The following is a 27,711-nucleotide window of genomic DNA, read 5'->3' as shown; positions in this document are numbered from 1 at the left end:
TATGGTGACTGTGTCCACCCTTTCCGGTAAGGATATTCATTTCTGCCACTTGTTGTCTTCATTTGAAACCTAGAAGACCCATACGCAAGGTGTCCCCTCATACAGAATCGGTTCCAGCCCTCACCCCGTGTGGAGTTTTGGCACCATTTATATCTATGAACCCCCTTGCATTTATGAACTGATACACCATTCACTATATTTATGGACTTTTTTCTTATTTACCTATAAGTTAGAGGTTTACCTTTGACATACATAGCCCAAGAAATATTGGTTATGTTTGCAGCACTTTTCCACAGTCACATGTTGAAAATGTAATTGCACATTTTAGCGCTGCATGTGTCCCATTTATATTCATTTGTATACTGTTTACCACACTGTTACATGCTGGCAGCTATCACTTATATATTCTTGTAATAGTGCAATTATTGAATAGTTTTATGCATTTCAAATAGTATTTGAATTCTATCAGGACATTTTGTCGAGAGAACCATACCAGAGAATATTTGAGTTTCTTCTGCAAGTTTCCTTTCTACCTCTTTCCTGCTACTTCCTAAGTCGTTTGTTTAATAAAGCATTGAAAACGTACTCCAGTGTTGGTGCGTGTGTTGTCCAGGAGTAAACTTAATGGAACCCCTAGACCCGGTGCCGGTGAAAGAGAGGGAAGCAAAGTGAAGGTAACAGACCCGCTTAAACCAGCAGTTCCACCGTGAGTTAGTGCTACATAAATAAACCCCATTGTGTACTTAAAAGTGGGGTATGCCTGTATATTACATATTACATAGTTTTAGTAGGTCTAAGGTTTATTGTACATGGTGACCCCTAGAGCCTGATTTTTGCTGTTTGGTCCAGATACAGGTACCCACAGAACAGGCAGGAGGACCCAATTATTTTCAGCCACTCTCTTGGTAGCCATCTTTATATCTTTTTTTCTTTTATTTATTTAAAAATGTTCAAATTGACTTGGTGGAAAGTCTACACTACAGTCATCATCAAATTACAACCGCATAGACGTCAAGGAGGCCCTTTCATGTCTTATTCTTATTCATATTTGCAGACATTTTGTGCCTCTATTGTGCTTTACTACTATTAGGAATAGAAGAGGTGCGAGGAGGAGGTTTGAGGTCATGGTCACTGGGTGGAGACAAAACCATGTCATGCAACATCTGACAGACAGTGCTTCTTACATGAAGATTTCACTTCTTCATTTGTCACAGAGCACACTCTGCCTGGAACTGTAAGTCAAACAAATTGAATAGTTTCCTTTATTACTTTGAAATTTATATTTCATTGAATAATTTTGTGCATGAACATATTCTTCGTTTAAGCTGAACTGTTTGTGTAAACTTTATAACAATTTTGTAAAGTGTTTTCTTGTTGTCAGTATATTGCTTTTTGCACACTGAGAATTAAATACTTTTTGATGCATATTACCATGTTTTTAATTTTATACTGAAAATTGTTGTTTTTCATCAGTACACAAATACCTCTAATCCTCCGAAAATGTTGCTCTTCAGCTAATTTTTTCTTTTGCACGCTGTTTTCAGAAATAATTTACATTAGTCCTCTTTAAAATTGTGTTATTTTCTTATGTAAATCTTATAATCATATAACAGCTGTACCTACATAAAAAAATCAGAATAATCAGGTAAAAGAAGTTGAGAAATTATTATAACAAAAACTCAGGTAATTTAGGCTGAATTCAGGCATTGTGAGAATAATTGCAGTTTTGTATTTTGTGTTTTACAATGTGTGTTTTTGTGAACTGACACACATATTTAACTTTAATGTTTGCTGATTGTAATACACTGCATTAAAATGTGTTAAAACACAATACACATGCATTTTTTTGCTGAATTCCTGTTCACTTCTATGGACCTCCAAAAAGCAGAATTAAAACTTACATAGGCTGTGTTTTTGGTCACACATTGCCAGGGGTGTTCCTAAACCCAGTCATCCTGGGCACATGTGCCAGGTCTGCTGTTAAATGCGCCAGGTCTACTTTCCAGTAAATATTGCTGCATCCCAAGTATCTCCCATCCCTGGAGACCAACATAAATCAGTATTTACTGAACTAAGATTATGAAATGGTTTGATATGTTGTATATCCAGTCCTTAGTAATAATTGCATTTCCGCTCAAAATTCTTTTAAATTAATTATGCTTGAAAATACAAGATCTCCTTACTTGCTAGAGCCACATCTCCTTTCACAATGCAGTAGCATATTCTCATGAGATTGGGATTATCTGCTTTCCCAGGATTCCACAACAAGACTGAGAATCTTAAAGCGGTATTAAAACACAAAATATTTAATATATTGCAGCTTACCAATTCTTAGATGTGGTGGCTGCATTCGTTTTCATTTTTAGCCTTTCTTTCCACTTGGTGATCTGACCACTAAGCCCTATTTTTCAAAAGAACAAGATGTCCTGCAGATGCAGTAGTTAAAGAGTTGAGACAAACCATTTACCACTAACAGAGGTGTTTACAATAATCAGCTTTTATTTATGTAAAACATTTATCCCAAAAGAAAAAAAAAAACTGTTGCTGTAACTTCTTATAAAGTGTTAAAGGTGTTCAGGTTTCATTTCACCGCATAAGGTAAAGGAGGGAGGTGTGGGGAGAGGTGAGACAGAATAGAAGGTCATCTACATACGAGAAGATCTTGTATTGTTTATCTCTAATTTTCCCATTTGAAAGCCTTGGATGTTTGGGTTGGCTCTCACTCTGGAGAGGAAGGGTTCCAGAGAGAGGATGAATAGGAGAGAGGAGAGGGGACATCCCTGCCAGGTCTCATTTGTGATGCTGAAAGGGTCTGAGTGCTAGTTCACACCAGATGCAGTTCTTTCTGCACTAACAGAGCCCTTTTGACATTGGCCACTGCAAAGGGAGTCAAATACATTGCTTGTTTCCATTTGAGAAAGTTGGGACCTAGGCTGATATGTTGCAGCATAGAGAATGTGCATTTCCAGTTGACCCTATCAAACGCCTTTCAGGGAGTCTTCGGGAGTCAGGGAGTCTTTGTATAGGAGGCGGAGTTTGTCTTCAATTTGTTAGTGTATCCAAATCTGCTAGTTCATCTAAGGCTCCCCTCCCTCTAGACTGAAAATGTTGCTGTTCAAAGGTGTCTCTGTAGCTTCTCCATCCAGAGTGGGGGCACGCTAATACAGCAGGTGTATTACTTGTCGTATCACCAGGTGAAAATGAATGCTACCACCACATTTAATGATTGAATATAAAGTGTAGCGCCCAAATAATTTTCTTCAAACCAAAATCATAATATGAGTGAACATAAATGCAAAATGTATAAAATAAATATGAAATAAATCACATAGAAGCTTAAAATGACACAGTCAATGTGATATCTAAATAAAAAAAGTGACATTCATATGTGCAGGCAGTCACCTTATGTAACTATATTGGGACTACCTGCACATATGAATGTCACTTTTTTATTTAGATATCACATTGACTGTGTCATTTTAAGCTTCTATGTGATTCATTTCATATTTTTTAATGAATTTTGCATGTATGGTCACTCATATTACTATTTTGATTAGAAATATTTTTTTTGGCGCCACAATTTATATTCATATGCTATTTAGGTTTGCTATACTAACTTTTGTGTTAGCTGCCTCTGATCTTAGTTATTTAACACAGCGCAGAATTTTTGCATTTTATCACATCTAATGATTGGTTAACACACACTGAAGACTGGTTAAAGACGTTTTAATATATTCACTGTGGTGACTGAATTCCTAGGGATTATTGCACATAATCTGAAAATTGGTGTCTAAAGCATTAATGTAATACTCTGGAGACAAGTCAGTGAGGGGTTAACTCACCTATTTTGGAAAATAGTCACTGAATGGTTAAGATAATATAGCCAGTACTCTGGAAACTGCTTGCTAATGGTTTAATGCATATTTTTTGGAGGCTGGCACTAAGGACTTAACAAATTGACCCTGTAGACTGGTCACTGAGGTGTTCATTAACATACACTATAGATCTGGTCATTGAGGGGTTTATGCACGTACAGTTCTCTTAGGCCAGGTCGCTGGAGGGGATAATATATATATATATATATATTCACTTGTAGAGGAGAACCGCACTCTGATTACAGTTTAGTGCCAGCAATCAGGTCTTCCCACCGACCTTATATATAGAAAAAAAGTCCAAGCGGTTGCTGCACTTAAAAACTTCTTTGCTTTATTTCACAATATCTTCAGGAGAGATTTACAAAGCAAGTATAATCCTTTCAAGCAATATCAAAAAGCAACAAATGCTTACACAGTTTCAGACATGAGTAGATTCAGATATGGATGGATGGATGGATTACGTTTCGGGCTAGTCAGTTTACGCCCTTCCTGAGATCCATTGAAGCACATCTGAAGGTTTCATTCCAATCATTCATTTAAATACAGGTTTAGTGAAGTACTTCACATATGGAATCAATATGGCTAATTAGTTCAAATCGCATACCATTTAACATCTATATATGCATATGTTTCTATAACATGCCATTAAAGCAAGGATAAGCAGCAGGTGTCAAATCTCTCATTCTCCTCACTCGCATTATAATATATTCAGAATACCTATAAAAATTCAGGAAAATGGTACATTCATGAGTAAAAACAAAAAGACATCCCCATCATAAACTTATTTTATCTGGCTACTTTTAAATGCTTATTCCAACAATTAAACAAATAAATAAAGATCCAAATCAACATTTAAGCCATATGGAGCAATCGTATTTAAAAAATGTAGCCAGTATACTTCTCTTTTTCTTAGAATCAAGTCACGGTTGCCCCCCCCTCCTATTTTTCTCAATCCCTTCTAGGACCATATATTTTAATTGTGATACATGGTGGCCAAATTCCAAAAAGTGTCTTGCCAACGGTAATTGGGTTAGTTTATCTCGTATTGAGTATTTATGTCTCGCTATCCTGTCTTTTATTTTTTGTGTAGTTTCCCCTACATAAACTAAACCGCACGAGCACTTTATATATATATATATATATATATATATATATATATATATATATATATATATATATATATATATGCAACGAAGACTGGCCACTTAAAGCACATATTATGGAGACTGATCACTGAATCATTTACTAACACATACTGAAAACTGGTCACTGAGTGTCAGTGCATGTACTGTAGAGACTGACTGCTGAAGAGATAATGCACATGCACCATTGCTGTAAAAACTGGCTAGTACTCTTACTGGAGGGGACATCTCAATGGACACTGGGGAGTGAGTTGTGCATCCTGGGGGCCAGATACTAGTGCTAATGTGTGTTCTATGGATGGGATCTTACTGGCTTATGCCCTGTACACATGAGCAGAATGTCCAACAGAAAAAGTCAGACGGAAGCTTTTCAACGTCTATTCTGATTGTGTGTAGGCCTCATCTGACTTCTTTTTTTGAAAATTCCGATGGACCTAGAAATGGAACATGTTCTAAATATTTCCGACGGAACCAATTCCTATCGAGAAAACCGATCGTCTGTATGCTGTTCCGAAGGACCAAAAACGATGCATGCTGTGAAGCAAGTACGAGATGGAAACTATTGGCTACTGGCTATTGAACTTCCTTTTTCTAGTCCCGTCATAGGTGTTGTACGTCACCGCTTTCTGGACGGTCGGACTTTGGGTTGACCATGTGTAGGCAAGACCGCTTGAATGGAATTCTGTTCTGAGAAACCTTCGGAGTTTATTCCAACGGCCAAACAGGTCGTGTGTACGCGGCATTAGTCTTCCAGCAGCAATATGGAAATATACACTCGTTATTTAGTACTACTAACATAAGTGTCCATGTTGTTACACAGGACAAATTGGTTATATTGTAGGATGAGAGACATGGGTTTGCATCAAAATCCTATCTTTTCTCAGTGTGCGAGAGGTAAAAAAACAAATCGTTAAAAAATACATAGAAAATGTGAATTTAGATTGTAGTTTTTTTTTAAATGAAAGTGAATGTTGGTCGATTAAAATCAGAATTATAAGTTCTTATTTACTGTACACAATGTGTGCTTGTTTATGTAAAGGGCAGGTTAGGGATGTATTTTCAATTATTTGTGACATATTTTTTGGATACTTTTTAATTTTCCAGTTGGCACATTTTTGTGAAGAAAGATGGCACTGTTTTATATGACTGAATTTATGGGATAAGGAAAATGCTGATGGAGACAAGGTCCAAGGCAAATTGGGTTGTTCTGCTGGGGACAGACAGAAGAAAACAGAGTGGGTTGCAGTGGGAGAGCCAACAATATGTATCTGGGATAGCAAGTAGAGCATGAAGCTGAAGAAAGGTGAAGATTTTGTGATTTACAGCACAGCATACAATGTAAAGCAGTCTGTTGTACAGCACAGTGTACAGAGGTAATCTGTTCAGAGTATGTAACATACAGCACATTGTACAGAGGAACTAGCATTGTTTAGATAAACTCAAAGTGGATGGAATCATAAATGATGTGCCTAAATGTTTAATGAATTCTAATGCCGCGTACAGCCGATCGGAATTTCCGACAACCAAACCATGGATTTATTTCCGACAGATGTTGGCTGAAACTTGTATTGCATACACACGGTCGCACAAATGTTTTTGCAAATTCCGAACGGCAAAAACGCGCTGATGTACAACACGTACGACGGGACTAGAAAAAGGAAGTTTCAATAGCCAGTGCAGCTCTTCTGCTTGATTCCGAGCATGAGTGGAATTTTGTGCATCGGAATTGTGTACACACGGTCGGAATTTCCGACAACAAGCTCACATCGAACATTTGTTGTCGGAAATTCCAATCGTGTGTACGTGGCATTACAGTTCTATGCTGTTACTTTTTTTTGTATGATAAAATCAAGTAGATTCCTGGAGTAGGCCGTATACTCCTAGAGAATACCAAAACTTCGAAAACACAGCCAGATGTTAGAATGTTGCCTTTCCTATTCTTTTGTGACACATCTTATGTAATTACCAACAAGGGCCAAATAATTTTTGGTATAGTTAAACTGAGGGGTCTCTAGCCAGGGTACACTTTTAATTAGATTTAATTTAATTTTGAATTTAACAAATGAAGAACCACTTTAAAACATGTAGTTCTTTTCTACCTAATGGTGCACTTTTATCACATTATCATCACTGTAATTCATTGGTTAGCATTAGCTTTTCAAAGAGGGGATGCTCTAAGCAATATTATCAGCATGTTGTCTTAACTGTGGTTAAATCTTTAATGTGCTGCACGTCACATTATCCCCCCCACACCTCACTCTACAAACAGACAAACAACCACAGTACTAGTAGCTGTTTTTTTCTGCAGAATATAGAGTCAAGCATGTAAAAAATGACAAGCATTGAAGTGCTATGGTTTCTTGGTTTTCCTTTGGCTTTAGTGACCATTTTCAGAATTTATCACATATTGTCTTGATCACACAAACTAACTCATATGGCGCGTACACACGATCGGAATTTCCGACAACAAAACCGTGGATTTTTTTACGAAGGATGTTGGCTCAAACTTATCTTGCATACAAACAGTCACACAAATGTTGTCGGAAATTCCGAACGTGAGAACGCGTTGACGTACAAGACGTACGACGAGCCGAGAAAAAGGAAGCTCAATAGCCAGTGCGGTTCCTTCTGCTTGATTCCGAGCATGCGTGAGCTTTTGTGCGACGGACATGTGTACACGCGATCAGACTTTCCGACAAGTGAAGTTGGCGGAAAATTTGAGAACCTGCTCTCAAACATTTGTGACCGGAATTTCCGACAGCAAATGTTCGATTGAGCATACACACGGCCGGACTTTCCGACAACAAGCTCACATCAAACATTTCCCGTTGGAAAATTACAATTGTGTACGCAGCATTACAATTCTAAAATTAAAGCTAAACTTCAGGCAAATATAAAAATATACTGTTTTGCAACTTACCTCATGTAGCAGACCTTCACCACCTGTTCTTTTTCAGCTTGCCCCCAGTAAAGTGTAATTATCCCTGTAATGCAGCCTTGGCATTAATACAAGTAGGTAACCGGTACAGTGAACCGATCTCCCCAACCAGCTCCTTGTGACTGATCCCTTCAATACCTCCTCTGAGGCAATCATTTTGTCCCTGTATCAGTGCTGTCTAAAAATAGGAAAGTAAGGATTGATGAATCTGCGGTGCTAGCTATTTTATTCCGACAGCTGGCACCCGCAGCTGTCAGAATACCTGAAAAGTTTCTGGATCTGACTGGATGCAGACACTATTCGGCTGAGAATTATTCCCCTGGCTAATTCGACATAAATCAATTGAAAAATCAATGTTTGGCAAGCCAGGTGGTGCTGGCAGGTCTCCTCACAGAATGAATTAAAGTGTTACTAAACCCACAACAGTAAAATCAGTCTGTATAAAGCATGCTTGTTATACTCACCGTGGAACCTAAGGGGATATTCCCAAACCCACAGCACCCCTATCAGGATCATACTGTGCCATAGGAGAGAACCTCCCACCTCCCCAATGTCCCCACCCCCTGGCCCTAAAGGCCATTTTATCAGGAGGATCCAGCCTAATAGGTAAAATATAAGGTTATCTATTATCTATAACTTTAATTACGATAAAGAAAGACGGGAAGTAAGTTTCCCTAGGGACATTTCCAGGAAACCCAAAAACAGGGAATAGCAGAAGAAGAGTGAGTAAAAAGGAGATAGAAGAAAAGGAAAAGGAAAAGAGGGATGAAGAGGGGAATACGTGTCTAACCTAACGCTGTGTGAGGGTAGGAGCCAATTGGGCACTGTGAGAAATAGAAATCCCTACATATTTAGCCCATGAATCCCAGATTCTTTCAAACTGCAGAGGCGTGTCAGATAAGATGCTGGCTAATTTTTCTTTGGTCATTATCCAGGATGTTTTCCTTCTAACATCCGATAGGAAGGGTTTAGGTTTCTTCCAAGCTTTGGCTATTGTGAGCTTGACTCCTGTGAGGATAAAGTGAATTAAGTTTTGAGTGTACCTTGATGTTAGAGGTACATGGGCATTTAGTAGAGCTACAGGTAGGGACCTGGGAACCTGACAACCAGTCACCTTGAATACCATGTTAAAGACTTTGTTCCAAAAAGGACGGATTCTAGGGCACTCCCACCAGATATGAACCTCTAAAGCAAGTTGGATCCGCAGTTGGATATATGGCTGCAAGTTTAGTGGGGATTAAGTACCATCTGGTTAAAACCTTAATATTAGCTTCCATCAGGGAAACATTAAGAATTCCCCTGAATGACTTTGAGCAGGCAGTATGTCAGGCTTCCAGGTCCCAGGTCGGTTTCCCATGCTTCCACATAGGGTGATTTAGCTGTAGGGTGAATGAGGCTCGAGTAAATCAGGGAGATGCCTCCCCTTTACTTCATGGCTTGACCACACCATATCTCATATTTCGTGAATTGGAGAGGAAGTGATTTATGCTTCAAAACTTGATGTAGAAATTTTGAGATTAGTTTGAATCGGAGTCTTTCAGATTCTGGGAGCTTCAGCTTTTTGACGCAATAACTAAGGGTTATAGGTTTCCCAGAGCTAAAGAAATGTCCTGTATGGTATAGTCCCTTGTCCACCCACCATTGGAATGCTTTTATATCTAATCCCGGAGGTAAATCCGGGTTATTAAATAGGTGTACAAGAGGTCGTCCTGTGCAAACAAGGGTCGGGTGATTCCTGAGTCTGTCCCAGAGCGCGCAGGATTGGGATAGAGATGGGGCCAGTATGGATGGTCTTTTTTTGGATGGACACCATAATAGATAATCTAAGGATAAGTGGGGTACTGCCTGTCTTTCGATATTGATCCAGTCTGGTTTTTCTGACTTTGAGTAGATTATGGAAAGCTGTGCTAATCTAGCGGCTATATAATATTTGTGTAAATCAGGAAAGCCTAGTCCTCCCTTACTTCTATGAAGGAACAAGGTGTGTTGGGGTATTCTGTAGCCATAGGAACCCCAGGTGTATTTGAGTATGCTGCTCTGGAGTTTTTTCAAATGATGTTTATAAACTAGCATGGGGAGAGATCTAAAATAACATAGAATTCTTGGGAGCAAGGTCATTGATCCTACCTAACCAAGAGAGTTTGTGTTTGGACCAGGTCTTAAGGTCATTTTCTAATTTCTTCTACAAAGGGGTGTAGTTATGTGCATAGAGAGTCTCAATGCAGGCTGTAAGTGTGATACCCAAATATTTGATGGAGTTATCATTCCATTCAAATTTGAATGACTGATTTAACAGGGACACATTTGGAAGGGGGAGCGAGACATTAGGTCTTGTGATTTTGTGTAATTGACCTTTAGGCCTGTTATTTTAGAAAAGTTATTTAGGACTTGACAGGTGTTGGGAAGAGAGGTTAATGTTGAAGTCACAAATAGAAGGATATCATCCGCGAAAAGTCCGCATTTATGGGTTTGATCTCCACATGTTACCCCTTTAATGTTTGGATTTTGTCGAATGGCTATAGCCAAAGTCTCTATGGCAATGGCAAATATTAGAGGGGAGAGCGGACATCCCTGCCTAGTAGCCCTAGCTATATTTATTGGTTTAGAATAATGTCCTTGTAGACAAATTAGTGCCTTAGGATGAGAGTATAGGGATTGTAGAAGACCTATGAAGCGCCTTCCAAAGCCCCAATGTTCCACAAGGGAAAATATGTATGGCCAAGAAACTGTGTCAAAGGCCTTCTGCAGGTCTAATGACAAAATAAGTCCCTCCTGTCTCGCTCCCCCCTCCCAACCAGATTGTAGAATTGAGATCAAATTTATTGCTCGTCTTATTTAGTCTGGGCCTTGTCTACCCGGGATGAAGCCCACTTGGTCTTTATGTATATAGCTATTATTAAAAGATGATAAACGGTTGGCTAGTATTTTTGTCATTATCTTTATATCATTATTTATGAGAGAGATTGGACGAGAGTTGCCAACTTCGTCAGGGTTTTTATCAGGTTTGGGGATGACTGTGATATATGCTGTGTTAAGGTGAGTATCTCAGGGATCACCCTGTGTTTTTGTATTAAAGAATTTGGTTAGATATGGTGCTAGAGTACCTAAAAAGGCTTTGTAATAGGGAATGGATAAACCATCAGGACCTGGTGCCGACCTTTTTTTGAGGTTTTTAATGACCTCCTGAACCTCCTCAATCGTGATGGGAGCTTCTAATAAGTTCTTGTGTGAAAAGTTTAGGGTTGGGATGGCAAGCTCATCTAGGTATCTAGAGATTGAGTCTTTGTCGGGTTGGGAGGGTGAGCTGTAAAGGTTGGAGTAAAAATCTTGGAATGCGTCCAGGATTTTAACGGGATTGGCTGTGGGGGGTTGGCCTGCTAATCTGATCTTAGGCATAGTATAAATCCTGACTCTGGGGGAGAGTTTTGTAGTGAGTAATGATCCTATTTTGTTCATATGTAAATAAAATTTGTTACTACTCCATCGGATTGCTTTCTCTGCTTGCGTAGTAAGGGTTAGGTTGAGATTCAATCTGGCTTTATCTAATAGGGCAGTGGGGACCGAGGAGGGATCCTGTTTATGACCAGCTTGCAGGGTGCATACTCTGTTGCTAGATGCTCTATTTCAGCCCTGTGTTCTCGTTTGGTTTGGGTTGAGATCTGGATGAATTTACCTGGAATGAAGGCTTTATGGGCAGCCCATAGGATTTCAGATGAGGTATCCCCCGTGTCATTAAGAGAATCTCGAGCATCTCGACTCTAGTTGGATTAGAGAGAATGGACTCATTAAGTCTCCATTGAACCCGTTTCCTACTTAGTACATCCGAACATATAGTTATAATGACCACCGAGTGATCTGAGAGGGCTGTGTCTTTAATGCGAGCGCTGAGTATTGATGGTAGTTGGAATGTGGGGGTCAGAATATGGTGTATTCTAGCATATGTATTATGAGGTCTGATAATGTGTGTGTAATGTGTGAAATCTTGTTTAGATGGGTTTAGTTCCCCCCAGGCATCGGCAAGGCCATGAGCATGAATTATTCTGGCGATTTTGTGGCTTTCTTTGGTTGAGCAGGTCATTTGATCTTTCATGGATTTATCCAAACCCTGATTGAATGCAACATTCGAATCTCCCCCAAGTATGACTGTGCCCGTTGAATGGGGTTCAATGTGTTCATCATAGTCTTAAAAAAAGCCGCTTGGACCCTATTGGGAGCATAATATGATACTATTGAGTAAAGATGTCCTTCCATTGTTTTTTTTTTTTTTTTAACATAAAGTTTATTTATTTTGAATAACATCACAACATAACAGAACTCAAAACAAAAGAACAGCGGTACATTCTTGACAATCAGCAGCTATAATAGTATAGTTGATTCAACTTTCTGTCAGTCATCTTTGGTTCAGGAGGTTCCAACCATTCAGTAAAGTGTCATGGACAGGAAAAGACAGAAAGAGGACATAAAGACTATAATCAGCAAACAGTGCGACAATGCAGGGTGATCAAGAAAAACATATTACATCCTAAACATCCTAGAGGATGGGGGAGAGAGCCCCCACGAGTGGGAGGGTCCATATGTATGGTTCATCACTGGGCAAGTATAGGGGGCGGGGGAAAGCGGGAGCTAGGTCCCGCTATTTAAATTACCATGATCTAGAGGCTTACCGCCACGGGGGGGGAGACAGGGAGAGGAACAGGATTATCTCATCGCTAAATCCTCAGGGTACCCCCAAATGGACACCTTCACCCCTTAAGCCACAGTAATCTGCCGTTCCCTTATCCACGATGCCCAGATTTTTTCGATGTCCTTCTATTATGCCTTGTACCAGTAGGATTCTCCCTTCAGGATCAACATACTCTGAAGTCTTCTCAAATTTACACGATTTTGAGAAAATGATAGCCCTTTGGTTTTATTTTCTGCACTGGCTAGGTGAAATTGAGGGAAGTGTGGGTGTATAAATTTGGGACCATACCGTATAGGAAAGTGCGTCTCTTGGAGTAGGAGAATATCTATTTTGAGATATTTGTAGTAGTCTAAAATTTTCCTTCTTTTAATTGGTGAATTTAAACCTTGCACATTATGGGTTGCTATTTTAAGTTGGGTCTGTGTGTGTTATCAGCCATGGAGTCCAATAAAGGTGCACTCGTAAATTAAGTTCTCACTCACCAGTGGTACTCTTCCGACCATAAACGTTTCAAGGACCTTACCCAACAGGTAAGTGCTGTGGACTGTGACCATCGTTAATCTGAGAATCTGGATTTCTGTAATAGATGAGAAGGTTAGACACGTGGATATTAAAAGGGGAATAGAGCAGGAAGAGGAAAGAGGTGAGAGAAAAAAAGTTAGAGAAAAGTCTCCTAGCATGTGAATCCAGGGTTCAGGAGGGGAGACACCCCCCGAAACCTGAGACTAAACCAAAAGGAGTCTGACCCGTGGGGTTCAGACAACTTAGCCCTCAGAGACCTGTGGGTTACCAAGGGGTAGGTGGAGGCGCATGTGGACCACCCTTGCACAGGGCACCCATAACAAAAATGATCATTAACAATAGTACGGCGAATTAATCTTTAGACAGTTATGCAGTGTATCAACCCCCAGAGAGTAAAGTCTTTCCAGGAGACTGTGGTCGTCTACCGCGTATATATAATGTTATCAGACATAAAAGTATCGTTAGAATGTATAAACTAAAAAAAGTGAGTCCCTGGAATATTGAACAACTATATAACAGGTAGAGCGAACAAAAAGAACGTAGAAGGGGAAAACCTCTTAACAATGGTCACAGATAAATCTGTGTACGGACTCTAGGTCCGAAAGAGACACATGGTGAAAGAGTGGGGAAAAAGTCCTTGACCAGGTGGGGCCATTATCTTAAATTGTCTTCATCTTTCCTTTGTTCCATACGGGAGATTGTGGGCTCGTCGGGTTGTGTCTTTTCGCTGAGCTGTTACTGGCTTTAGAAGTGTCCATTTCTGCTTCTTGTGAGATGAATTTGAGTTGTAGTAGTATTTTCTCCCCTTCATGGAGGCTGGAAAAGGAATAGGATCTTCCTTTGTCAGAAAACTTGACTGCAAATGGAAAAGACCATCTGTATTTTATTTCTCTCTGTGTTAGGACCAGCAATAATGGCTTCAGTGCCCTCCTGCGTTAAATCGTGGAGGGGGAGAGATCTGCGAAAAGCTGGATTGGGTAGCCCTGGCATATAATCTGGGGAGCAGATCTGGCCTGTTTCATGACCTCTTCTTTCACAGAATAAAAATTGGGCTTGGCAATTAAAGTCAGGTCCATAAATATTGGGACATCGACACAATTCTAATCTTTTTGGCGCTATACACCACCACAATGGATTTGAAATGAAACAAACAAGATGTGCTTTAACTGCAGACCTTCAACTTTAATTTGAAGGTATTTACATCCAAATCAGGTGAATGGTGTAGGAATTACAACAGTTTGTATATGTGCCTCCCACTTTTTAAGGGACCAAAAGTAACGGGACAGATTAACAATCATCCATCAAACTTTCACTTTTTAATACTTGGTTGCAAATCCTTTGTAGTCAATTACAGCCTGAAGTCTGGAGCACATAGACATCACCAGACGCTAGGTTTCATCCCTGGTGATGCTCTGCCAGGCCTCTACTGCAACTGTCTTCAGTTCCTGCTTGTTCTTGGGGCATTTTCCCTTCAGTTTTGTCTTCGGCAAGTGAAATGCATGCTCAATCGGATTCAGGTCAGGTGATTGACTTGGCCATTGCATAACATTCCACTTCTTTCCCTTAAAAAACTCTTTGGTTGCTTTCACAGTATGCTTCGGGTCATTGTCCATCTGCACTGTGTCCAATGAGTTCTGAAGCATTTTGCTGACTATGAGCAGATAACATTGCCCGAAACACTTCAGAATTCATCCTGCTGCTTTTGTCAGCAGTCACATCATCAATAAATACAAGAGAACCAGTTCCGTTGGCAGCCATACATGCCCACGCCATGACACTACCACCACCATGCTTCACTGATGAGGTAGTATGCTTTGGATCATGAGCAGTTCCTTTCCTTCTCCATACTCTTCTCTTCCCATCACTCTGGTACAAGTTGATCTTGGTCTCATCTGTCCATAGGATGTTGTTCCAGAACTGTGAAGGCTTTTTTAGATGTTGTTTGGCAAACTCTAATCTGGCCTTCCTGTTTTTGAGGCTCACCAATGGTTTACATCTTGTGGTGAACCCTCTGTATTCACTCGGTGAATTCTTCTCTTGATTGTTGACTTTGACACACATACACCTACCTCCTGGAGAGTGTTCTTGATCTGGCCAACTGTTATGAAGGGTGTTTTCTTCACCAGGGAAAGAATTCTTCGGTCATCCACCACAGTTGTTTTCCGTGGTTTTCTGGGTCTTTTAGTGTTGCTGAGCTCACCGGTGCTTTCTTTCTTTTTAAGGATGTTCCAAACAGTTGATTTTGCCACACCTAATGTTATTGCTATCTCTCTGATGGGTTTGTTTTGTTTTTTCAGCCTAATGATGGCTTGCTTCACTGATAGTGACAGATCTTTGGACCTCATATTGAGAGTTGACAGCAACAGATTCCAAATGAAAATAGCACACTTGAAATGAACTCTGGACCTTTTATCTGCTCCTTGTAAATGGGATAATGAGGAAATAACACACACCTGGCCATGGAACAGCTGAGCAGCCAATTGTCCCATTACTTTTGGTCCCTTAAAAAGTGGCAGGCACATATACAAACAGTTGTAATTTCTACACCCTTCACCTGATTTAGATGTAAATACCCTTAAATTAAAGCTGAAAATCTGCAGTTGTTTGTTTCATTTCATCCATTGTGGTGGTGTATAGAGCCAAAAAGATTAGAATTGTGTCGAAGTACCAATATTTATGGACCTGACTGTACATCTCTGGTTTTTCCATCTTTTTTAGGAGGACCCAAAGCTCTGTGGGCTCTATCCAGTTCTAGATGGTGCTGGGGGATGTTAGGTAGCATGGTTCTGATCATTTCCTGGACTGCGATGGTATGTCCAGAACAGTTTCAGGTAGCTCCCTGATCCCGATGTTGTATCTGTGGGACCTGTTCTCCAGGTCATCGATTCTGGAAATAGTGAAGTCTAGTTGTTCCTGAACTGTGTATATGTGTTTCGCATTTTGATTCGATGCAGCCACTGTTTCGTCCAATTTGTGTTCTATTGTGTCAATTCTCGTTCCCAGGTTTTGAAAGTAAGCTTTCCGGCCCCCAGTAATTTTAGCCGCTGTTTGCGCTAGTCCCCTGTCTAGGAGTTCTGAGAACTTCTGAAATAGGTCCGCCTTTAGAAATGCCTGTTCCCTGGACAGAGTCTCTGAGGGAATTGAGCCTGTTTGAGCTGTATAATTGTGCCCTGAGTGGGATAGGGCAAATTCAGATATTGTTTGGCTAGTGAGGAGCTCAGTATAAGCTGGTGGAGGTGTGAGCACCTGTGGGTGACCTGTTTGAAGCCCTGAGGTGTAGGTTAGAGTCTCTGAGGAGAATACTTGCGTTTGCTCTGTGAGGCAGAGTGCGCTGGAGGCTGTATTCTGTATAGCGGCAGCAATCTTGGAAATTTTGTCTGAGACCACAGAATCAATTTGCGTCTTGGGGTCCTTCTTAATCAAAGTTTTAATTATTGTTCCCAAGAAAATAGGGTGTCAGTGTGAAATTTCGGAGCTGTGCGTTCGCCGTACAAGCTACTACGGGCGCCGTTGTACCCAGCTGGAGCGGAGCTCTTGGCTCAAGCGGCCATCTTCAGAGCTCTGCGCATGCGCCCTCCAAAAGTGCTCATTTTAAAGGCTTATATGTAGTTATTGCCATAAAAAGTGTTTGGGGACCCAGGTCCTGTCCCAGGGGACATGTATCAATGCAAAAATTTTTTTTTAAAACTGCACTTTTTTCAGGAGTGATTTTAATAATGCTTAAAGTGAAACAATAAAAATTAAATATTCCTTTAAAGATTGTGTGTGGGTGTCCCCTTAGTCTGCCTGTAAAGTAGTGCATCTTTCCCATGTTCATAACAGTCCCGCAGCAAAATGACATTTCTAAAGGAAAAAATTTAATTAAAAATTGCTTGCGGCTGTAATGTATTGCTGGATCCTGGCAATATACATAAAAAAAATTTGAAAAAAACAGTGTGGATTCCCCCCCAGTCCATTACCAGGCCCTTCAGGTCTGGTATGGATATTAAGGGGAACCCCGTGCCAAAATTAAAAAAAAAATGGTGTGGGGGTCTCCCCCAAAATCCACACCAGGCCCCTCAGGTCTGGTATGGATATTAAGGGGAACCCGCGACAAAATTTTTTAAAAAATGGCGTGGAGCCCCCCAAAATCCATACCAGACCCTTATCCGAGCCGTTCTGCAGTGCTCGAATTTGCCGCGAACGCCCCATAATGTTCTAAATTTGGCGAATGGGCGAACACCCGATGTTCGAGTCCAACTTATGTTTGACTCGAACATCGGACTCATCCCTAATCTGCAGTAATACAAGCCACTGCTGGAGCTAGCTTGTAATATAATCTCTGGTTGGCTCTGTAACCTGTTCCTTAGCTGCTGCCCTGGCTCTGGTCTGTCTGTGCCATTCTTCTTTTTACCTTTTGTCGGTCGTGATCCTCATGATTGCCCTGGAGCAGGTTGCAGAGCACTGAAAATAGATCAGGCCAGGTTTGAAGGCTGCAGTTAGCCCCCTCTACATGTACTTATAATTTCACTATGGTGAATTGGTGAACCAAGTTTACAGTGATGTTCTAAGGTTGTGGATCCTGGTGACGACAGGGGAGTTCTGTGGTCCCCCTGTAACTGCCTACACACACTACTACAGCAGTAGTTCTACTGACTACTCATGGCTCTCACAGATGCGGGATTTTTCAGCCCTGTGATAGTGTCACATTGGCTGAATTTACAGAAAAACTACATCACTGGGCAAACTAAGAAAAAAAGTCTTGGGGACACTATAGGGAAAAAGAGGCTGGGGTGTAATGACATAATGCTTGGATATCAGGTTTTAAAATGTGACAGTACTGTGCAATATTAATTGCATAAAGAACTAAGGCAGCAAAAGCACAGTGTGATAATAGTGAGGTTTGGCAAACCAGTGTGTGCAGTGGATGGGGGAGTCGTACTGAACACCAGGCCACTCTAATTTTTTTGGAAAATTTGCAAGTCGAAGATAAAAACTGTCAGGTTTAAATATCATGTCTGTGTTGAATATGCTTTAAAAAGAAATGAAAGAACTTTTGCCTATGTAAAGCTACCATTGTGAAAACTCTGTTACATTCCTGTCTTGGTGTGGCAGTGAACGATACAGAGATTTACAACAGCAGAGACTGTGAACAGTACATGTTCTTACTAAAACATGTGGGGGCGGTAGGGCCGCTGATAAGGCAGTACAGCCAGCCCTCCTGTACTGGGCCTGAGCACCATCAGTTCAAAAGGGTGGCCCAGGCACCTGCTGAGCAGGAGGGCTGGCTATACTGTCTTATTGCAGCCTCCGATCCTCTTCTGCCTCCCCCTGCAGTGCTGCCAGCATCTCTTCCTCCTTCTCCCTCAGGCTGCACTGCAGGGGGATTGGTTCTAGCACATGCACCCCTTTCCAACTCAGGGCTGCCGACTTCCCTCCTCTCCTCCTCTGCTCTACCACCAGAAGCTACTATGGGCACAAAGGGAGATGTTTCAGGATAGAGAGCGGGGGAAGGTGTCAGTAGATATGTCAGTTGCTGGCCCCTTCCTTTCTTGAAAAAACACAGTGAGTGATCTGTATCTGTCACTTCTGTGTCCATTCATCACTGAAGCATAGTAAACTGTGTTTACTGTGCTTCAGTTTGTGAATGAGCAGGAAGCTTCACAGCGTTTCCTATTCATTAGTCTTTGTTGCTGAGGTTGCAAAGAAAGAGTACTCATTTTTTTTTTTTTTCAATCAGCCAGCGGCATTCCTCACACCACCCTGTTGAGACATTGTGTTCTGCCAGCAGGGACTCTGTTGTCAAAATACACTGATTAGTGGCTGTGGCCGCACATGGATCAAAAATTAGCCAGTCCCTGTTGAATCGGATGAATTTTGATTCATCTATATCTAGCTTTAGTCTGTTGGTGCTTAGATAGTCCGCTGAGGTATGTGTAACAAATTCTAGTGGCAGCTGTTGGATCTGACAAGGTGCACACTGTGTACATAAACAGTACACATTTTTTAAGATAGCATCTAAACACATAGACAAGAAAACCATATCATTATTTGTGAGGTACACTCTCTGCCAGATTTTATCTATAGTCAGAAAATGAAAATCGCTGACACACTCAATTAAAGGGAAAATATTGTCTTTTCAATGATTTTTGTGTATGTATTGTTGTACTTCACTGCTTCTTCTCACAAAAGTGTTACTAAACCCACCACAGTAAAATTAGTCTGTATATGCAGTAAAGCATGCTTGTTATACTCACTGTGGAGCCTAAGAGGTTAATCCTCTGCACTGTTTAAAAAAGGTTTGATCCTATTTCTTCTGATCCTCTCCTTCTTCCACTGCCTCCAATATATCTCCTGATATTTACAGAGCCTTGGGGACAGGCTGCTCTTGCTCAGTTTTGCGCGTATTGCTAGAGAGTTTTTTTTTTCTTGGGAGAGTGCATGTGATCAGCACAGGGCCAATCAGCACTGTCCAGACAGAGGGTCAGGGGTCCTGCATTCCCATAGGACAATCATGGGAGAATGAAAACTCCTCCTACAAGCTTTAACCAGACACTGATAAAAATCACAAGACTGCTATATACTGCTGATGAGAAAAGGTATTTAGCAGTTCATATTTACTAAAATAATTGCATTTCCATGTTTTGTGTACTGTGGGAGACCAGATACACCTTAAGCTGTGTATACATGTTCAGTTTTTTTCGTTCAACCAGAGGGTTGAAGGAAAAACAGAACTGGCAGATCCCCGCATCCACACAAGCATTGTGGATGCAGGGATCTCTCCTGCTGAGACATTGTATTCTGACAGGGGGAACTTCATCCCCATCCCATTAGAATACACTGATCAGCACTGCAACCATTGACTGAAAGCAATGATTTAATGTTGGTTTTCCAGCATGACTGTTTGACATAAGCTGGTTGTTAGATTCTGTTGAATAGACAGCAGTACAGAAGGTCAGATGGTTCAGTGGGAATTTTGATGCGTGTATAACCTGCTTAAAGCTATCAAGTTTCAGTCAATTTCGTAAAAACAAGAAACAAAGCACTCTACCATCCACAAGTTCAAGCAACTAGGCAATAAATTGGCAACTTTTTTACAGTTTTTTTGACAGATTAATTTGAAAGTGGAAAAACGACAGCAATTTTGTCGAAAACAATTAGATTTGTCCACCAAGTTCCAGCTGGGTGAACTTTTCTTACAATGGAGCTTAGAAGAGTAAAAATCAGATTAGATATGGGCCACTCTGATAACTGGGAGCTACTGACCAAAGTGAGTCCAAGAGAGGAGGTATGAAAAGTAAAGCGTTGCTGAGCCTAAAGCTTAAATCCGGGATTCATATTTGAATTTTGGTTTCCTTTGTGTATATATCTTCCAGATCTCTGCAGTATTCCAGCATAAAACAACTTGTACACTTTTTACAGTTTCCTCTAACCCTTTGGAGACATCGCCTCCTGGCCCATTAAGGGGTTTAGGATGCCGGGAGGTGGGGTGGGATTTATGATCATGTGACCACCATGATTGGCTATCACGGCGGTCACATGATCGGAAAGTTCCCAATCACAAGTAGCGATCGGGAGCTTTTTGTTAGCCACCGGTATCTGTGCTGGGTGCGCGCTCAGTACAGCTTTATTTTCACTAATGCGTGCAAATATGCGGGCGCTCTGCACCAAGGCCAACCCGCCGAGAGGCCGCATATTTGCATAAAGACCAATTACTGCTGCTCTCTCTCCATGTGCAGGGTGACTGGTCTGGAATCTGCTCCTCCCCCACCCCATGGATTTCTGCAGGAAGCTTGTAGTAGGAAGATATGGTGAATTTCTCCCACAGCTTTGCTCTCTGCACAGGGCACGTACAGCACAGTGATGGTGCATGTCTCTGCTAATTTTGCAAAATAATATCTGGGTTTGTAAAGGCATTTACTACAAAAGATGTATATCCTTTGTGGCTATGGAGGAATATGTTTAATTAAATGCTTTTATTCCTAGAGTGTCAGCTTATATATCTGCATATATCATATTTATCAAATATCTTTCTACTGTAACCATAGAAAGACAGAAAGGTGCACCAGACCAAACGAACGAATGAAAGAGTCCAAGATAATTGAAAAAGTTGGTTAAAAAAGTCATATAAAATAGCAGGCTTTTTGTGGGTTCTTTTGCTCCTATTTTCTTCCAAAACATGTTATGTAAATTGGCTCAGGAGTGTGTGGTTGATTGTAGTAGGGACATTATATATTAAGGCAGGCATTGATCGGTTCAGAATTCTTTTGTAAAGTAGAAAAAATGGCAGGACCATATACAGAAACAGGATAAATAACTAAATACATTTGAGAAACTATTGTCATAAAAGCCCACTCAGGGGTAGTGATAATGGGTCTTGGGAAAGAGTTCTTCCACTTGTACTCTCCATTGAATTTTCTCAATCCCTTTGGCAAGCTTACAATCCATATTGTTGAGGGCTGCTTAGTAATTAACAATATACTTTTAAAAAGCATTATATCTGAAAGTCACCAGTGACTGTTCCCTTTGTGCATATGCTTGTATTAATTGTAGTTTACATTTTTCCCCTTCCCTGCTGAAGGTATATTAGAAGATAATGAAATGAAAGCAATGCTTGAAGTATTACTAGGTGTGTCAGGAAACATATAGTCTTTGAAAATGCATAAAGCTTTGTGGTAGTGGGACATTATATTTAAGAAAGCCACAATAAAGTTTATAAGCAACACAACTGTCACTTATATGCATTTAGTATGTAGTATATGATTCCTTCAAATAAGGTGTCTGTTCAACAGAATCAAGAGCACTGGTGTTACACATGTCATGAAGATTTGTACAGACTTAAATTCTTGCTATTTAGTATATTTATTATCTATTATAGATAGAATATTAGGTTACAAAACACACACTGCCTTATGTAGCAGCCGGTAAGAAAATTAAGAGGATGATTTGTTGCAATAGACAACACAGTGACTTCCTTTTCAAGGTCCTTAGATGTGGTCCATACCCTCATGGTTGGTAATCTATTAATCATGGCAGTCTCTGAGGTAATCTCTTCCAATGTCTGCATCGAATTGTTCACTTGACACTACGGGATATTTTGAATGTTCAAATCCAGGTCCATAGTTGTCATATTTATGCTCACAAGAAATTACAGTTTTTTTAAGCACAATTAAATTAAATGTGTTTACAAATGTTAAATGTTTTCTTATTCCAGAACATGAAGTCTGTGGCTTTAATTTGTGGTGTTGGTTTGTTGCTGATCCTTGGGACATCTGGAATACAGGAGACAGAAACTCAAGCAGGTAATATATTTTAATGCATAATTATATAAAGAACTGGAGGCCAAGTGCCGTAGCTGCCAAAGCTATGTGGATCATAGGTGGTAGTGCTCCATCCATGGGTTCAGGATTTGTTTAAAATTGACAACTTTTTCATCTTATATGGCAGTAAGTTTCATCATAAAAAAATATTATGTGGGAGACTCTGTGCTGGAAGTGTAAAATCATGGACTTCCAAGCTTTAGCTTTGGTCCTTTTCGCTGCTGTACAGTTATGTGTTTTTTTTTAAATTGGTGCTTTCTTCATCCATCAAGTCTTTTGCGCAGTATAGCGTTAAGGTTTTTTTTTTTTTTCCCTCTCTCCTTTTTTAAATGCTGCATTGCAACACCATAAAAATTGTCTGATAAATTCACATCCAAAAACTTCTATTCCTATGAAAGTACCACCAAGTGTAGCTGAATGTATCAGGTAGCAAACAGCCACTAAATCAATTTTGGGGATTGGTTGGGATAGCCTTTGAGATAGAGGCTTGGACCAAGTACTACCAAAATAATACTCTGTAGCTGGCTTCACAGCAGCTAAAGTTGCAGAACTTTTGGCTGTGGACATCTAAAGGAGGTCTATTCTTCTCTCCAGAGTGTTCTGCAAAGTTTAGTTTCCCATTAGTGTAGGTTGGGAGTTGTAAATGCAAATTAGGTGGGAGTTTGGAACAGATATGTGTGATCATGCCTGGGGCATGAGGGTCTGTTTTGCATTATTTGTAAGGTTGGAGGCTATATTCTTTCGGTGTCTATTAAAATATGTTTAATTTTTAAGTACCAGAATAATTCCTTAGGTGGAATCGGATGTTTTTTCTTATATGTTTCAAAAGACAGAAATTACAACAATTTTGAAAACAGACCTCAAAGCCCACACCTAGCATAGTTAACCATAAATGAATAATAATTCCGGAGCCCACAGCAGAAAACCACAAGACACGCCTTCTGTAAAAAATATCTACTTTTATAGGGCTTCTGAAGAAATTATGATATATATTTATAGAAGACATTTATAAAAAACATCTCTGACATCCGCAGCTAACTGTATAACAAATACATTTTATTACATAGAAAGTATAAAGAGACACAGACACAAGTGAAAAACACAGATATACAGTACCTACTAAAACCCAAGATACTCCCAAAATGATCTTCGAAACATATATAAATACATCCTACAGTATAAATCAATAAATTAAAAATCTTATACCAAATATACAGATAAGGATGTAATAATCATAAAACAGTAGTAGTGGTGCTCTCTCAGAATAGCAGCAGGATCTGTGAAATGGTTAGTCCTACAATCACTAGGACACCTGTAGAATTGCAAATCAACAATATGCTAAAACAATATCATCCAGATTGTTTTCCAAGAGGGCTCAGTAAAAGCTTCCTGTGTTGCTGAGGATGTAGCACATCAAAAAGTTGAAACCAGCACATCGAAGGTGACATGAACCAACCTATGAATGCTGTAATGTTGTTATCCAAACACTTAAATGCTCTTGGTATGAGACTCTAGGTGGACATAACCTGTGATTTATCAAAGAAGAGAATATCCATATACATGCTTTACCAGGAACCACCAAGACAATTTATACAGTAGTAGGTCTAAAGGTCCATGCGCAGATTGCTACAGGGCCACCAAAACCTTATATGCATGACTTAGATGTGTAACGTATATGCATGGCTTGTATGGTTGGTACATCATCATCCAGTCTCCCATAGCTGTGCACAGCCTATTGCATTAGGGTGTGCGCCCCAAAGCTCAAACACACATGCCTGTCAATGCAGCTCCAGCTGCACTGGACAGTGAATTAATGGGAAGTGCTCTGTGCTGAGCGGCTTACTGTTCATTCACAAACTGGAGCAAGGTAAATACAGTTTACTATGCTTCAGTTATGAATGAATAGTAAGTGAGTGTGTTCACTGTGTTCATTTAGAAAAGGAAGGGGCCAGTAAATTACATATTTATTAGCCCTTTTCCAATCTCCATCCTGAAACATCCCTCGCAGCAGCCGAGGGGAGAGGAGAGGAGGGAAGCCAGCAGTACTGCGGGGGGAGGGGAACATGGGGGGGGGGCCCAGGCAGTAGGGGGAATTGGCACTGCATAGAGAGATTAGGGTGTGCCCAGGCATGCCTGACACACCTGCTGCGCACGCCTATGCAGTCTCCAGACAGATTTATCCTGTAATTAGTGATACAGGTGTATTTAGCCTGTCATTAATAGTGTATGAATGTCCACATGCAGATTTCTACGGGGACCATTGAAACCTTATATGCATGGCTTAGATGTGTAACTTATATACAGTACATGACTTGTTTCATAAAGTTGCTCATATCCACCCTCAGCAGAACTTCCCTTTCTGCCCCCTTGCACATTGTGCTCTTATCATGTCTCTCTCCTCTTTTTTATTACCTTTTGTGTGGATTACAGAAGGGGCTTTTTCTAATTTAGCCCTAGATCAGCACTTTTTTTAATGCCTCACACCTTGTGTATGTACCCTTTTCTGATTGTAATTGTGCTTGCTGTTTTGTATGTCTAAAAGTGTTTTTAATAAAAACATAAAATTAATCTGTCAAGAAGGAAACATGGGGGTAACTAAAGCTGACCTATTTTTCAAAATTGCTAAATACCAGTTATATGGAAACAAGCATGCTTGTCAGGTAAGTCAGTGAAAAGTCAAGAAGTAATTTTCTGCATACTTATTTTAGATCAGTGATTTCAGATTTTGACTCCAGAAGACCTGACATTCAGGTAATTAACAATTCACCCTCTATGTTTCTCTCATCAGAGGTTTTCTTTGAGGCATAGTTATTAATGGCTGTATGTAGGCTATTAACATGATCATAAAGTGGCATGAAAGTCTGGTTTAAAGAAAAAAAAAAATATTCTCAACTCAACTTTATTGTTGCTGCTGTGACCTGACTTCCTGTTAGAGGGTGGCTACATACTTTCTCAATGGTCCCACTGTATGTGGGAACCTAGCCATCCTCTCTTGCTTGCTCCCGAGATGGACTAGGGACTGTGGGAATTGTAGTGTGCATAGAGCAATGCACATGACTGCAGCTAACCTGCACTTGTCAGGTTGTTTATTCCTGTGTTTCATCAGATTAGGTGACCTGTCAGAAGGTGTAACGGAAGTGATGTTTCCTCGCCCCATCTTGCTACACCCCACACTCCTCCACAGTAAGGGTACACAAGGGGGCAAGCGCACATCTTGTTACACCCACCTGAGTTTTGCATTTGACAAGTTTTTATAACAGTAAACTGAGTTTATATAGTGAAATGCAGTACTTAGAACGCTGTCTTACTGTTTTGATGTTGAATTTTAAAAGCTGCAGCAAGCCTGCTGATCTCACAGGTTTGCTAATAGGACAGAAATTCGCTGCTTTTAAAATTCAGTATGTAAACATTCACATGGAGTTGTAAGTACTGGACTTCGCTATATAAACTCAGTTTACTGTTAAAAAAAGTGTAAAATGCAAAACTCCGGTGGGTGTAACAAGATGTCCGCTTGCCCCCTTCTCGGTGTATCCTTACTGTGGAGGAGTGCAGGTGTAGCAAGATGGCAGCGACGAAACTTCACTTCCATTACACATTCTGACGTGTCACCTAATCTGATGAAATGCCTGCACTAATTAGTTCATGTCTGGCCCAGGCTGAGGGGGAAAAGAGTTAAGTGTGTGTTCTCAGTTCCTGGGGTTTTAGCTTACTCACCAATAATATAAAAATGGGAGAAGGCTGGGTTCGGGGGCCGCTGCTGCTCTCGCTGGCTTTCTGTCAACTCTCGAGCAAGACATGCTGTGAATCATTCAGAGAAGCCACTGGGGTTCTGGAGATTATCCAAGCATGGGAAATGCCACAAGGGCCTACTGCCTTGCAGAATTATGCCTGGGCAGCCATTTATTTGTAGTTACTTTAGGAAATGGACTCTGTTCACATTGAACTGTATTACTGAAAGCAGTGGCAGCTGGTGCTCAATTATTTAGGGGGGCGGCAAACAAACCTGGCCCCCCTCACTCGCACTACCCACCCACCCCTCCGGGGCTTGATCGATCGGATGAATGGGAAGGCGGTGATCCATGGCCTTGCCTTATCCTTAGCTGTCAATATGGGCGGCCTCCTCTCGCTGTTGCTGCAGTAGAGGTGTGGGGAGGAGGATGATGATGAGGTGATGATGTTGATGCACTTCTGGATCCGGGGAAGGGCTCCTGGAAGAGGCTGTTGCTGCCCCTCTACCTGCTGCTCCTTGCTACACATGGCCTGCAGATTGCAGAGGGAAGAGTTGGGGCCATTGCTTCTCCTCCTGGCCGAACAGGAAGAGAGTCCCGAGACCTGATTGGCCAGGAGTCCTAAGACTCCCTGGCCAATCGTGTCCCAGGACCTGCTTCCTGATTGGCCAGGAGTAGAAGCAGGAAGACATTAGCGAATATTAATTTGCTAATGTCACACAAGTGGGCGGGCTCGGGCGCAGTGTTCTTGAAATCCATGCGTCACATTGAAGTCCATGCATCCGGCACTCTGCATGTAGATTAGGGGCCGGGCGCATGGATTAGGGGGGCGGCGCCCCTGCACCCTGCATGAGTGTCCGCTACTGACTGAAAGATTCTTAAGTAAAGTTGCCTCAACTGTTCTGAGCCTGGTCTAAAGTTATTCAAAGTACATCTTGGTTCTGGCGTATCAGAAGAACCAGAGTCTGTAAAGCACAAAGGGGTGTAAAGCCCAGCTTCTACAAAGGGTTTACTCAGCAAGTAAGCAAGAGAAATAGTGTAGTTGCTATGAGTAACCAAGTACTAGTTCAAGACACAAGCAACCAGTTGTTAACCATGGTACCCGGTAAAGGTGACAGGTCCACCGGTAGCGATGGGGTCGATTTTCTGGCTCCCTCCCTAGTGGTCAGTTTCCAGTAGCAAATGGAACCAAATCCGCATTATGAAGATCCATGGCCTGGTTACGAGGTACAGGAAAGAAGGAGTTAACAATTGCCCAGGATCCAATCAATATTAAAGACGGCCCTGGTTATGGGTAGCAAATTAAAGATTGCACAACCACATACCAGAGTACAAGATGAATTTGTAGCCTATACTTCTTGGTTTTAAGGGCATGTATTGATTTAAAGCAGGGGTTCCCAACCGCTGGCCCGCTGGCTGGCCCTCTGATGTGGCCCGCCACCTCCTGCTCTGGGATGGCGGATTGGCAAGCCCAGATCGCGGGTTCCCCACCCGTCATCCCTGAGCATCAATGTGAAGAATAG

General features: G+C 40.9%; 1 protein-coding gene across 1 annotated transcript in view; it reads left to right on the top strand.

Annotated features, from left to right (window-relative positions):
* The first annotated feature begins 1,165 nt into the window (after positions 1 to 1,165).
* Positions 1,166 to 27,711, top strand: part of ITGB7 (integrin subunit beta 7) — a 136,039-nt gene continuing 109,493 nt past the window's right edge. Inside the window, exons 1-2 of the mRNA XM_073613567.1 lie at positions 1,166 to 1,234; positions 22,355 to 22,442. Coding sequence (XP_073469668.1) covers positions 22,358 to 22,442 — 85 coding nt within the window. The 5' untranslated portion in view covers positions 1,166 to 1,234; positions 22,355 to 22,357. The remainder of the gene's footprint in view (positions 1,235 to 22,354; positions 22,443 to 27,711) is intronic.

Source organism: Aquarana catesbeiana, linkage group LG02, assembly GCF_042186555.1.
Source record: "Aquarana catesbeiana isolate 2022-GZ linkage group LG02, ASM4218655v1, whole genome shotgun sequence".
Taxonomy (NCBI): domain Eukaryota; kingdom Metazoa; phylum Chordata; class Amphibia; order Anura; family Ranidae; genus Aquarana; species Aquarana catesbeiana.
This window is presented reverse-complemented; position numbering and strand designations above follow the sequence as displayed.